The sequence below is a fragment of the Dinoponera quadriceps genome, unplaced genomic scaffold (assembly GCF_001313825.1).
Source record: "Dinoponera quadriceps isolate SergipeBrazil2010 unplaced genomic scaffold, ASM131382v1 scaffold2420, whole genome shotgun sequence".
NCBI classification, from domain to species: domain Eukaryota; kingdom Metazoa; phylum Arthropoda; class Insecta; order Hymenoptera; family Formicidae; genus Dinoponera; species Dinoponera quadriceps.
This window is the reverse complement of record NW_014556754.1, coordinates 1,277,277-1,290,642: the sequence shown is the minus strand read 5'-3', so window position 1 is coordinate 1,290,642 and position 13,366 is coordinate 1,277,277. Positions and strand designations below refer to the sequence as shown.

General features: G+C 43.9%; 2 protein-coding genes across 2 annotated transcripts in view; one reads left to right on the top strand and one right to left on the bottom strand.

The window, feature by feature from the left end:
• Positions 1-221: 221 nt before the first annotated feature.
• The window catches only part of LOC106748096 (nuclear factor of activated T-cells 5), a 41,559-nt gene continuing 28,414 nt past the window's right edge, over positions 222-13,366 (top strand). The window contains exon 1 of the mRNA XM_014626300.1: positions 222-444. Coding sequence (XP_014481786.1) covers positions 366-444 — 79 coding nt within the window. The 5' untranslated portion in view covers positions 222-365. The remainder of the gene's footprint in view (positions 445-13,366) is intronic.
• LOC106748097 (zinc finger BED domain-containing protein 4) lies at positions 8,462-11,651 on the bottom strand. The gene is made up of 4 exons (XM_014626303.1): positions 11,295-11,651; positions 11,142-11,217; positions 10,691-10,763; positions 8,462-10,507 (listed from the first exon to the last, which is right to left on the bottom strand). Exons 1-4 carry the CDS (start codon positions 11,516-11,518, stop codon positions 8,976-8,978), a joined length of 1,905 nt encoding a protein of 634 aa, XP_014481789.1. The 5' UTR covers positions 11,519-11,651; the 3' UTR covers positions 8,462-8,975.

The window sequence follows — 13,366 nt, the reverse complement described above, 5'->3', positions numbered from 1 at the left end:
AGCTCGTAACAAAATTATAACCAAAGTTTCACGGAAGAAGTGTCGATACTCCGGCCATCGTAGCATCGATTTCTCCAAGATCGAAGCGGCGAAGGGGGCCCGTCCCGCTCACAAGACGGCCCTGGCCGGCGGCGCGCGCGCGCGCGCTCGAGAGAGAGAGACCAGCGGCGGGCGACGTGACGTCAGTGCGCGCGGCATGGCCGCGAGCCAAAGGCCGAGCGAGCGAGACGAGCCGAGCCGCCGCGACGCGACCGCAGGCTCCACCAGTCGAGCAGCGGAGGGCAAATATGGCTGCCGCGCAGCCGGATAATAATGCGTAGCGAGCGCGCCGTCGCCGGAAACGAACGCGTGCCAGTGCGTGTACGATGTTGCTGAAGGGTCGCAGCGCGACGTCCAAGAAGTACCGCAGGCATCATGGGAAAAGCGGCGGCAGATCCGCGGCCGGTAAGTGCAATCTCGCAATCGCCACGCAGGAAATCGCGAGATCGCCGCGCGCCTTTGCCTCGCAGCTCCCCCCTACCGCTCCGCGCGCACTGTGCATCGTCCCTCCGCCCGCCCGCCGCCGCGATCACGCTCGTCACGATATCGATCAGGATACGGGCGCGCACACCAGCTGGAACGATGCACAACACCAACGGCCACGTGATAAATCAGGGTTCTGCTGGCGGACGCAAGCGCGAGATTCAAACCTCGGGTCGAGTGCGCCTGTCGTGTATACACGGTGTCCGCTGCAGCCAGACCCATCGTCGAGAGTAGTATGGCAGCCGAGTATTCTCTCTCTCTCTTAATTGCTAGAGCTCGAGTTTTCTTTCGAAGGTTTTGACGCTCATCCCCGAAGATTCGAAGCTTCGGTGTTCATTATTCAAATTTCGAATATATCGAAGCTTCGAAACTGTACTCTTAGAAACTTTGAAGTTATCGAAGATGAATAGCTCTTTGAGCTTTAATATGATGTATATGTCATTTATCATTGCGTTAAGATACTAATAGCGTAAAGTGAGTTTGTTAAGAATTCATTGAAATTTGCACTATATAAGGCGTTCCGCGAATAAATCGTCAAACTTCGCCAGCATATTTGAGAGGTCATTCTGAACAGAAAAGGTTATATAAACAAGTTAACTCAGCTTCGTTATCGAGATATGGCTCTCACGATCATCTGACTTATCCCCTTTAAATTTTTTTACGAAATGCATAAAATCGAGGGTGTATTTAAATAGAAAGCCTGATACGCGTGAGCAGTTGGTAACAAACATCAATAAAACTGCTGTTAGTATTAACAATGATCTTACCGATATTGCGTGATCAATGGAAGCACGTCCACTTGCGTGCTTAGACACACACATGGTGTTTATTTTGGACAATACGTGTAAATATTAGTACAATATGTCAGTACTCGCTGTAATTTCACACAATTTTAACTAATTAAGCGACAATTTAGCTCGAACGCCTTTGGTTATTTGTGGTTTATATCGATTCATCTTCCATATCTCAATAACACAGCTGAATTGACCCATTGTTTATACATTTTTTGTTCAGAATGAATAATCTTCTCAAATATGCTGGCGAAGTTTGTCGATTTATTCATGGAACGCTCAATATACAGATTTAAATAACAGATCTAAATAGTCACTTAGTCAGTACAGATCTAAATATGACTTAATTATTGATATAATTATAAAACGATTGACCATTCGAAAGCTGAAATATTCTCATCTGAAAATGACACTTTTTATACGCGTTCCTTGAGATTAATGACGTTATTTTTTACTTCTAATTTTAATTTTTCCTAAATTGCATATAGGATTTTAAAAAATTACTATAATATTAAGGACTGATATAAAAACATTATAATATAAATTGCAAAATCATTGATCATTTCTTTTTTCTTAATAAAGCAATGCAAAGCTCATAATTTATAATAATACTGGAAATACATATACATACGTACATATTTAGAAACTAATATACCTCTTTCTATTATCTGTGCATCTCTATTATATCAATTAATACATAAAAATAGCATGGAACGTAATTTTGCTTGATAAATATTAAATATTAAACATAAAAATTAAAAAAGGTCAGTCACTCTACCTTGATGCACCAATGAAAATAAGGCACTCAGTACTTTTATTATCTCAAAATATAGCAAGCGAGGTTCATTTATTATTATTATTATTATTATTAATTTCAAACTATTAATTTTTCTTATTTTTTCGTTACTTACTCAACCTATGACGTGGTGCTTAAAATATATCTTCTCATTTGTATCTTCAGTAACTCATTGTATGTGTGTGTGTACCATCGTAATCTATTCCACTATATTTTCTTCTTTTTTTTTGCCACTATTCGCACCCGTACTATTTATTTATAATGTATAATTTTATTGAATTATCAAGTAGGATTACCTGAGGCAAATAAAAATTCTATTCCACTTTTTTTCAAGAGAGAGAGAGAGAGAGAGAGAGAGATTCCACTCGGTTGTTTATTGTTTTCATTTCGAACCATTCACGCGATGTACACGTGGTGACACGGTATCGGGGAGGGGGGAAGAAGCATCATCGTGTCGAATTTCCACCTTCGGTGCGAATTTCGGGCGCCGATCGAGAAGTCCAACCACCGTGCATTGCCGCGCGATTTCGCGGAATCGAGTCGCAGATCGCAAGATATGACGCGACACGCGACGGCGGCGATCGGTGCCTCTCGAATGCGATCTTTCGCGGTCGAGCGGCGGCCGGAAACGTGCGCGCACGACGACGATGACGACAGTGTTGTTTCGGCAAGAATCGGCTCGTGTCGCGACGCAGTCGCGTTTGTTTATGGAACGTGATTAAGGGGAATGCGACGGCGGGGGCAGTCCAGGTGCGACGACGCGAGCGTGTCGCACTCACGCGCGCCAAATGGCGCGAGTCCATCTCCGCCGGAGAATACCTGTGAGCATTGGCGTTTATACAACAGTATACGACTGTGTGACTACCACAATGTACCGATATATCAATCTAACGGGGCAGGGTGAAAGTTTGGCAACGAAAACATCCGGAGGACCTCGGTAGGAGGTCGTCGAGAGAGTCCGAAACATTAGAAGGTTACATAATTCTAACTCCGCCGACCTTGCTTCTCTGCTTCGGATCGTTCGGTGAAATCTCGACACAGGTGATCTGAAGAAAAAGTTCAGAGACCTTAAGGATGACTTTCACCAAACACTGATCAATCCAATCGACGATTTCAAGTTGCTGTCAAGTCAAATGTCCTGTCTCTTCAGTCAATTACTTGTCTGTTTTGCTAACATACATAGATGGAAATTGTTAACTTTTCGATTATTGTTGTTGAACGATGAGAGTTACAGAACTGGAAATTAGTGTTGCCAATTCATTATTATTCATCTATAGTTTTAAATTTTCGGATAAAAACATTTTTTTTTTCCCAATTTCTCCACTCCTTTTCTGTTGTTTATCTTCTTTACAGAAAAAAGTAAATGTAGATAGAAAAGGGTCAAAGGGATGTCTAAACGAATTTTTGCACTCGGACAGAAATCGGAGACATCCGCGAGGAAATTGGGAAAAAATAAAGATTTTTCCCGAAACTTTAAAACTATAGCTTTATCAGAATTTGGTGAAAGTCACTCTAAAATAATTGCATTCAATTTATAGTTAAAGAAAACCCGCTTTTTTCGATTTTTCCCCGGAAAGAAATCGAAAAATTAAAAAATCCGGTTTCTTCCCTTTTTTTTATTCATCCGCAGAAAAATTTAAAAAATCCGCTCTCTCTGCGAACTATAATTCAATTAAAAGAACCGGAAAGATTAGCGCGACTCTGCACGCGGATCGAAGTGTATGTGAACCCGTAATTTAAATTTTCTTTCGATGTCCGTCACAATTATTTCGCTAGAAAACAGTCCTCAAGTTTCTCAGCTTTCGCTCTCGGACAAAATCCACTAATGCCGGGGATCGTTTGATGCAGACTTTATTTGAAACAGCGAGGTCACTTCGGAGAATTCACTCCCGACGAGAGCGAATCTCTCCAATTTGTTATTACGCAGCTGTGCATTTGAGGGAAAACAGCTGTCAGCGATCTACTTGACGCTTCATTTTCCAAAGGTCCCCGTTGGTTCCTCCGATATGGTTAGGCGCGCTTTCAATCGACTTCTCGCAATCGGAAAAGGTATTGTTTCCTTCCGTCTTCGCGTCGGCGCGTCGTTGCGTAATACGCGAATACCAGAAGGATCTGTAGAAAAAACCATCGTCGTTATGTAATACGTTCATGATTAATTAGGAAACGGGTAAGAGACGAGCGCGCGTCAGGTGTACAGAGCGTGATGTGCAGCGCGATAAAAGTCGCACGCGGATTTTTCTCACACCCCCCTGGTAACAGCGCACCAGGTCCCGACGGCGGCGGTGCAATCGGCGGTTCGTTAACGAGAGCCTGTTAAAAATATCCTCGGAGTCATTTCGGTAAAGCTTTGAGAGATGTGTGCACGTCATTCGCGGAAGTTGCGACGCAACGGTGAAAATGCGCTCCTAACGCGCCGCGCGATAAGAATAGAGCTGGGTCGAAACGACGTGTGATAAGGAATGCATAGGGAAGAGATACGTAGAGACATGGCGCGTAATTGAATCGTGCGTCGTAGATCGTCACGATACATCGTATAGCTTATCTTTCAGCATCACGCTATAATTTTAACCACATTATTACGCGCGAACCGCCGCTGCTCCGACGTTAGCCCGTTTTTTTCCTCTCAATTATTTAACTAGTTGTTATAATTCATCGTATGCATGTCATACTAGGCCTTGCCTTCTTCTTAGCTGAACTGATTTGCATTTTCCTCCGTTAGAGTGAAACAAAACATCACCTGCGCACAGATACACAAACTACATATTGCATTCAAACGAATCTTATTTCAAATTTTCTTACTTCATAAATACTTATTTCAAATATTTCATAAATTTATATCCGCAAATTGGTGCCGTCAAATCAAATAATTTAGATTCAATGAAACTACGAAAAAGAAGAAAACAATTATAAACAGGCCATGATGAGTCAAGCACGGGTAAAATAGTGCTGAATAATGCAGCAAATGATGCGATGGAAGTCTATGCGAGAGTATAGCAAAAATATCGATTTATATATATATGGTAGACATATATCTACTGTGTTGTCTACTGCGTATCTACTACATAGATCTAACAGATGTATATGTAGCATATCTACTGTTGTATTTATTATACGTATACAGGCCATGATGAGCCAAGCACGGATAAAATAGTATTAATAAAGATAGTTGAATCATTATTATTGTTTATGTTTATGGCTATCTTTACTGTACTATAATTCATTGAAGAGGATCTTCAAAACCGAAACATTTTATTTAACGACTGAAGAATAAAGATTCATTACATCGAAATCTCTCACATCGAGTAACTTGTTAAATTTCTCGTTATTATAGCACCATTTCATTTGTGCTTGGCTCGTCATGGCCTGTCTATGATTGTTTCTTTTTCTTAGTGCTGCCAATTTTGAATGGTCGGATAATCAAGGGCTGATAATCGAACGGCGCGGAGATCTCTTTGTGGAGCAAGCTCGTCGTCAAAGGTCATTCAATAATCACTCATAATTACTATTATTTTAGTAAATACTACATATCAGTATATAGTAAGTACTACAGCTTATATGCTATATATATATCTGTTAGATCTATATAGTAGTAGATACACGGTAGATGACACAGTAAATATATATCTACTGTATATATAGATATTTTTGCTATACTATCGCATAGATTTCCATTGCATTATTTGCACTCCCATCGCAAGGATACACCGTAAGAAGGATTTAGTAATAAATATTCAAATTTAGCGAATATTTATCGACTAAATATTTGATCACTGCAATCAAATAACTTGGTTTCGTATGTTGTATATATAGTGCTATAGTTTCATACATTACGTATTTAGTATACCAAATTAAATTGTTTGGTTGCATTAATAAAATATTTGGTCGGCAAGTATCAAATTCACCAAATTTTAGTTATTTATTACCAAATCCTTCTTTCGGCATATTAAATAGCAGTTTTCAACTATAAGTCTCTCAAACGATGTAGGCAGATTGCACGATATTTTGACAACAAGTGTGTCGTGCTGCGGGAAATGCAAGTTCAAATTTCGACGCAAGTCGCAGTACTTTGTCTCTGGTGAATCAACTTGAAGTGAAACCTCAAGTCATCCCCAGTTGAGAGATACGCATTTCTTTCCGGTTCAGACTCAGCCGACGTAAGATTTTCTTAATTATACACGATCTCATGAATCGAGTGTATGTATTAAATATCATGAAATAAATTATGTTACATTTCAAAGCGATGTCAACTTCGCGCAAAGTCTAACGCGTTTTTACATCCGGCAGCTATACAATTACGAATTGGACTTGCAAAATTTCATTGGAAAAAAACCTACGGTACGATACACACCCACACACGCGCGCGCGCGCGCGTATGTACGTAACTCCAGGTTTCGCTCTGACGACATGTGAGAACTCACATCGTATACTCGCGGCGCCAACGTGACCACGTGGTGCTCGCAGCGACCACGTGACCGACGGTATCTTTTCTCGGCGGACATGACATGCCCGATAATATATGTTTGCGGTTTTGTCGAACAACTACCGTAATGCGCTTTACTTTATCAACGGCTGCCTATCGGAAAATAATTTTAAGTGCCTGAACTAAATATTCGCATTATCTCCAGGCAGTGAACAACCCCCTCCCCCTCATTTCCTTCCCCGTCCTCCTCATCGGTGCTGTTCGCGAATATAATATAATGCGAACGAGGAGTACCATTTTTAAATGCGCGCGATTTACAATCACGCCTGCTTGTCTGCCTTAAGCTCGGAGATCAACGTTAACAGAATTACGACATCGGGCGAGACTGTTAACTTCTTTCATTCCCGTCGTAAATCACTGTCGAACGTTCAACGAAATGTCCGGACGCTTTCCGCTTATGCATAGAGCGCGTCGGGACTGCTATTTATCTTCTACCGCTCGCAGTCCGTTAACTTCGCGTTGCATTATATTGTTCGCTTGAATATTATCATCGCTGAATTAATATGAAATTTAAATCGCATATTGCATATACAGAGTGGGGCGATAATAACTATCCTGTTATCACCTTGGAATATCCTCGAGGAATAAAAATATTTTGCTGGCAGGTGCGTCGGGCTCTCCCGCGCTGATTTCTATTGATCGTACAAACATCCAACCGATGATTGAATCGCACTAAAAGTGCACAAAGAAAAATACCAATCTACTGCTGAGAAAAGCGATTACTCCGTTTACTTTCTTTCAAGTAATGGTTATCTTCGGTAAAGAATAATTTCTCGATAATAATCTTGATGTACTCATCACGCATTTTAGAAAAACTCGTTATCACGTATTCAGACGAAGGTTTTATTCGATATATATATATATATATATATATATATATATATATATATAAACTAAATTCGGTTAGTTTAAATAAGCAAACCGAAGTTCGTTTTAATTTAATATTCTCGATTCAAATGCTGAACTTATATCAGGATATAAAATATATTTGACTTGGATGAATAAATTTGACGCTTTTTTTATGATTGAAACTTATGATATATACTTGCGATTATCTTGAAACAAGCAATCTTTATTTGAATGCAGTACGTATTTTTTTATATATATGCAGTAAATAAATACAATTCAGAGTGCATGCATCTCTTACCTCGTTTCATTGGTTTTTTATCGGTCGTACAGCCTATTTTGCAGACGCAAAATTAATCATATTTTATTCGCAATTTAACAAGACGCGGTAATATCACAACATCAGTCATCGATGACCCTTGCGGCATTCAACGGCCAGGTGCAGATGAAAATCGACTCTTTTATATTTACAGAAGGTCTTCCAAGCGACGACAGTTGGCATCGATGCAATTTCTGTCGGATGCATTTTTCTCCCACTCATATCTCGAAGATATTCAAGGTGGTGGTGGTGATTATTGCCTAACTCTGTATACCTCGGTAGACTCGAGTGTAAAATCAGCCGTCGGAGCACGGGGAAGCCCTCAGCGACATCAGCTCCTCGTCAAAGTGCAAAGTGCTTGCGAAGCAAGGAAGCAAGAAATTCCCGGGTACCCTTAAGCGACCGTTGTACTTGACGCGCGAGCGCGGAAGGGCTGATAATCGAACGGCGCGGAGATCTCTTTGTGGAGCAAGCTCGTCGTCAAAGGCCGGCGCGTTAAAGGCCTCCAAGGTCTTTACAATGTAGGCTCAATCACCGCCAATCTACAGAACGGGTCTTAGCAATTTGCCTCCTCGGACGATCTCAGGCGGCGCATCTGCGCTCCGAGGAGCATCTCGGAGGCTGAGGGAGCACGCTGGATCTAGTCGTTGCACGGACGTTTACAAGGGTCTTCCCCCGCCCCGGAGGTATCGATAGCTTCTCGAGTATACCGACCGATAGCTTCCTTCCGGTACCGTCGACAGTTTACTCGAGTACTTTTTCGCCACCGATGTATCAGCTTTCGAAAACGTCTCCCGATAGAATTCTCTAAAGAGCCATCGGCAGTTGATGATGTCAGATCTAACGGCAATGTTTTTCCCTTCAGAAGAATCGACATTATTATCAGCGCGATAAGAGGTCCCGGGTAAACAAAGCAGTCGCGGCAATAACGAATCGACGATGAAACGGCAATGGCTGCGACGAAGACGTCAGCTCTTTATTAGAAAAATAATGTCGCTGCGTAATGTCAACTCTTAACTGTTACACACACATAACAACCAGACACAATTTATACATCGCGAGAGTGTGTACATGTCTTCTCTTTCGTGGGACAAGCTTCGGATTCTCGCCACGGGAAGATGCGATACGTGTAATTATCCGCGAAGTTGCGGTTCATCGGTCACTAGGGCTCTCTGAGAGCCGACGTAATGAGTAAAAAAATAGTAGATCGGCTTGGTCGATTCACTGGAACCAGTATTCCGGATCCACCGAGTTCAGGAATAGCAGCTTGTGCAATCTCTTGCCGGCCGCTCGGTCCCTCGGCTGGGCCCCCGTTTTCGAGAACAGGCTGTCCGCGGGAACGGACGTGGCGACGATCGACAGGTACTTGGCCGCCACCTTGTACAACGTGGGATGCAGCGCCTTCATGCTCTCCCACTTCTCCAGGGGCTCGTCCTTCAGGGAGGCGAGCGGGCTGGCCAGGTACAGGAACAGCTCGTCCTTGAGCGACGCGTCATCGTCCTCCTCCTTCGGCTTGTGCGCCAAGAGTCTGTGGTGAATCCAGAGGTCGTACTTGGACTCCTGCTCGGCGTTCGCCTCGCCGGACGAGCTCGCGTGCGACAGTTCGCCGATCGTGTCGCGCAACAGGTACACGATCTCGGCCAGAGCTTGCGCGTCACGGAAGTGTATGTTCTTGAAGCGGGGATCGAGTATCGTGGCGAAGGAGGCCGCGTTGACGAACTCGATGCGGCCGAATCTCCCGTCCAGTTCGGCCAAGATCGCCTCCTTCAGCTTCTGCGACAGTCGCTTCGTCTGCGTGCTCCTCTTGTACTCGGTCAGGGCGCAACTGATGAGCGGTATCACCTTCGAGACCGCGAGATATCTCTCCGTTGAACATTCCTGCGCCACGAACTCCAACGGCCTCAGCAGGTCGAGGATCTCCTTCAGGGTGACCAGTTCGTCGGCGGTGGGTGTCCTGGGAGTCTCGTGCTTCGTGTAGAGGATCACGCCGAGCGTGTTCCACAACTCGACGAATCGTTCGATCATGTGGAACGTGGTGTTCCACTTGGCTTTGACGTCCAAGATGAGCTTCTTGGCCTCGGTCTCAGGCGTGCCCGCGTTCACCTGCCGTTGACACAGCTCGTTGCTCACGTGAACATTGCTCTTCGCGAATTTCACGAGCGCTCTCACCTGCTCGATGACGTCGTCGAGGCCTTCGCAGCTCTTCATGGAGTTCTCCACCACCAGGTTGATAGTGTGAGCGAAGCAGATTATGTGCTTGTCCTTACCGAAGGTCTGCGTGACTGCATTGACCATGCTCGGCTCGTTATTCGTCACAACCGCGACGATCTTGCCGGTGTCGATGCCCCACTTCGTCAGGGCGTTCACCAGGGTGTATCTTATGTAATATTCCGTGTGTTCGAGCAACTCGATGACCTCGATGTCGCCCGACTCCAGTTTTCTGCTTCCGCTCGCTATGAAATGCACCGCCACTCGCAAGTAGCTTCTAGAGGGCGCTGTCTCGGTCAAAATTTCAGTAGAGACGGTCACGTATGACGCTTCGCTCAGTTTTTGCTTGAACATATGCGCCACCACGTCGTATTTCTCGTCCAGCCTCTTCTTCATTGTGTCTTTATCGGGTATTTTGTAAAGCGGCACGAGCTCGTTCATCAAATGCTTGAAGCCCTTACATTGGATGATACTGAATGGTTGGTTGTCGGTACAGATGAAGTAAAGGATAGAATCTGTTATCTGCATATAGCGATCCCCGTCATCTAAATGGTGTAAAATTTAGGAAATAGAATTCTTACAGTTATTTTTAAAATATATGTCTGCGTGTATCTATACATATATTTTAGTCAAGTATTATTTTTGTATCTCTAATAGCTCTCTATTTCACTTTTACGTTTCTTTTTATTCACGCGTCTCTAATTTTCGACATAACAAAAACATCTCACCGGAATAACGGGTCATCTTTTCCAAAGCCGCGACTATAGGCGATGCATTCATTTGTACAGGAAGTGGTTTTTGCTGTTGCAACAGAAAAAGAAGGGCATTCGCTTAATTTAAATAAATATAATAAAATAAAAGACGATAAGAGCCGAAATCTTTATAGCTGAAATATTTGTTTTCCGTCGGGCAATTTCTTTCTAAATTTAATTCTTCATCTATTTTGCTAAGATGACTCACTATATCGCTGCTATTTTGTCGAAATAATATTTACAAATTAATTATGCAAGTAGTTATCAATATTTTATAAAAGATCAATATATATACATGTATTTTCTGAAATATATCTGCATCATTGCAGCATCATAAATTTCATGCAAGATTTCGTCTTATAATTTCACAAATATTATCGGAGAACGGGATAGCGGAATTAATTAATCGTTAAGAAAATATACATACCTCCTCGTCAGCCTCAAAACTCGTCCCAGGATGTGAAGAATTAGTGTTATCAGGGTTTTCAAATTCCGGCCAATGGCTATAAGATGAAAGGAGATTTTAAAGATCTCTCAAGTCGAATTATCCAGTATGAGCAAAAATGTGCATTATTATTACGTGTAAAGTATATGCTTAGTGGCCTTCTTCTTTGTGCACGATTCCAGTTCCTCAGACTTGTTGTCCTTTTCGTCTGTACTAGCGTCTCTGTTATGCGTATTCAAATGTTTCATCATGTTGGTCGTGTTTCCGGAAGACTTGACGTGCTTGTTGCACAAATTGCACGACACCGTACTGTCGTCTAACCTCTTAAAATAAAACCACATCTTGCTCTTCTTCGGCATTCCCGCGGCGGTTTTCGTGCGGCAACAAATGATATCGCGTTTCTTCTCCCTTTCTTCTGAAATTTCCTCAGATTTTCACGTCCGCCCTGCGACACGATTCCACACCTAACCTATTTTCTCTTCTTAAAGCACCACAAATGCCGTCGATACCCAGAGTATCGATATCGATGCTCGATGCTGTTATCGGCCGAGTAGGAGTATACGAGTATCGACACTCGACGAGCTGGCGGTGAAGTTACTCCTGGGCACAGTATCGATACTCGATGCTTTTACCAGCCGAGTACGAAAGTGCACGAGTATCGATATCTTCAACCGCCCCTTTCGTGGATTATCATTACTTGAGAGCGATACCTTATCGTCTTCTCTCCTCGATATCACGAAAACCGTATCGTGAGTTAGATATCTGTAACTGTTAAAGGAAGCCAAGGTCTCGGGAATGGTAGTATCAACAGCATCAAAATATCGCGCTCTTGATCCAGCAGATACATTGCTCCACATACCGATATTCGTTTAAAATACGGAACGAGAAGCATCGATCGCGCGAATATTTGACGTCGGGAATTAACAACGGTGTGTCTCTGCTACAAAATCACGCGTGAATTTGCATACGATACTTTCCCTATGCTAATGCAATCTCGAATTACGCATATGCGCGCCAAAAGGGGGCAGGCGGAGAAGTATCGATCCTCCATCGGATACTTTCTATTCGATACCGCGCGTCGCTACGCAACTCCTGTGGAATCTGGTGTGCCTGACACTGCCGACAGCGTCAGAAGCCGTGTATCGTTGGTGTCAATATTATTTTCGTACGAAGAACAGATTTGTAAACACATTTACAATGACCTTTCGGTTCAGAAAGGAATCCGCTCTTCTCCGTCGCCGCGTGTATTATCGAAGGTAGCGACCATTTGGAGAAACCGCTCCGCCGTCTGAACGGCTCGCTATCTGTTTACAATTTGTGGATGTACACACAGGCCCGTAAACAGTGCTATCTGCCGTGGCATCGGTGTCGCGCGACGATACGCGCAGCTTCGAAATTGACAATGGGGAGCCACGTGACGACGTCAGAACGCCGACGATAACCGATGCCTCTCCGCGTAGATCTATTCTTTACTAAATCCGCATATCTCCCGATATCCGTCCGCCGCGAGGCGGTCATCAGCGGTCATTACGACTCTGCCTCGCGTATATATTGCGGGCCCGATTCACGAATTTACATACACGCCATTTTTTATTCAGAAGCCGTACACGCTCGGCGTGCGCCTGAGATCGGCCGAGATCGTCGCAGACCTTACGAGAGTTCGCTTGTTTTTCAGGCCATCGAAAAGTAATGGGCCTCCGGCTTATGATCCAACGGTCCTCCAGCTGACCGAGCGGAGGCTGACCCACGTTCCGATCGCGAGGAAATGATACCTTCCCGAAGGATCTCTCTCGTGAATCTCGGGGAAAATTCAGAAATTCCGCAAAGAGGCGCCGTAGCATTCGGTGATCCCCGCGAAGCCTCCTCGCGAACTCACCGAACAAATATTCCCAGATTCACGACATCTCGAGAAGATCTCTCGGGGTTACATCAGCGAGCTTCGAGCGGGTGCCGAGAACGAATACACAGATCCGGGTGAGCTTCTGTTCGCTTCTCTCTCTCTCTTTCTCTGTTCACGTTTGCGTCACGTGCACTATCAGCCTTTCTATGAGAGCAGCAGCGGTGATAGCAGGCCGTCCACCTAGAGATAAGAGAACCCGAGAGTACGGTTCACAAAAACGCGTCTCTATTCAGTATATTCATCTCGTTCTCATGGCCGCGGCGAAATAAAATTCCCCTCCCTCTCGTGTCCCCCCCCCCCCCCCCCC

Excerpts from the sequence above, each read along its gene's own strand:
- LOC106748097 (XM_014626303.1), bottom strand. The coding sequence starts at position 11,518 with ATGCCGAAGAAGAGCAAGATGTGGTTTTATTTTAAGAGGTTAGACGAC. Across the intron at positions 11,218-11,294 it reads ACTAAGCATATACTTTACAC|CCATTGGCCGGAATTTGAAA; the intron begins GTAATAATAATG and ends TTCATCTTATAG. Across the intron at positions 10,764-11,141 it reads GTTTTGAGGCTGACGAGGAG|CAAAAACCACTTCCTGTACA; the intron begins GTATGTATATTT and ends CTGTTGCAACAG.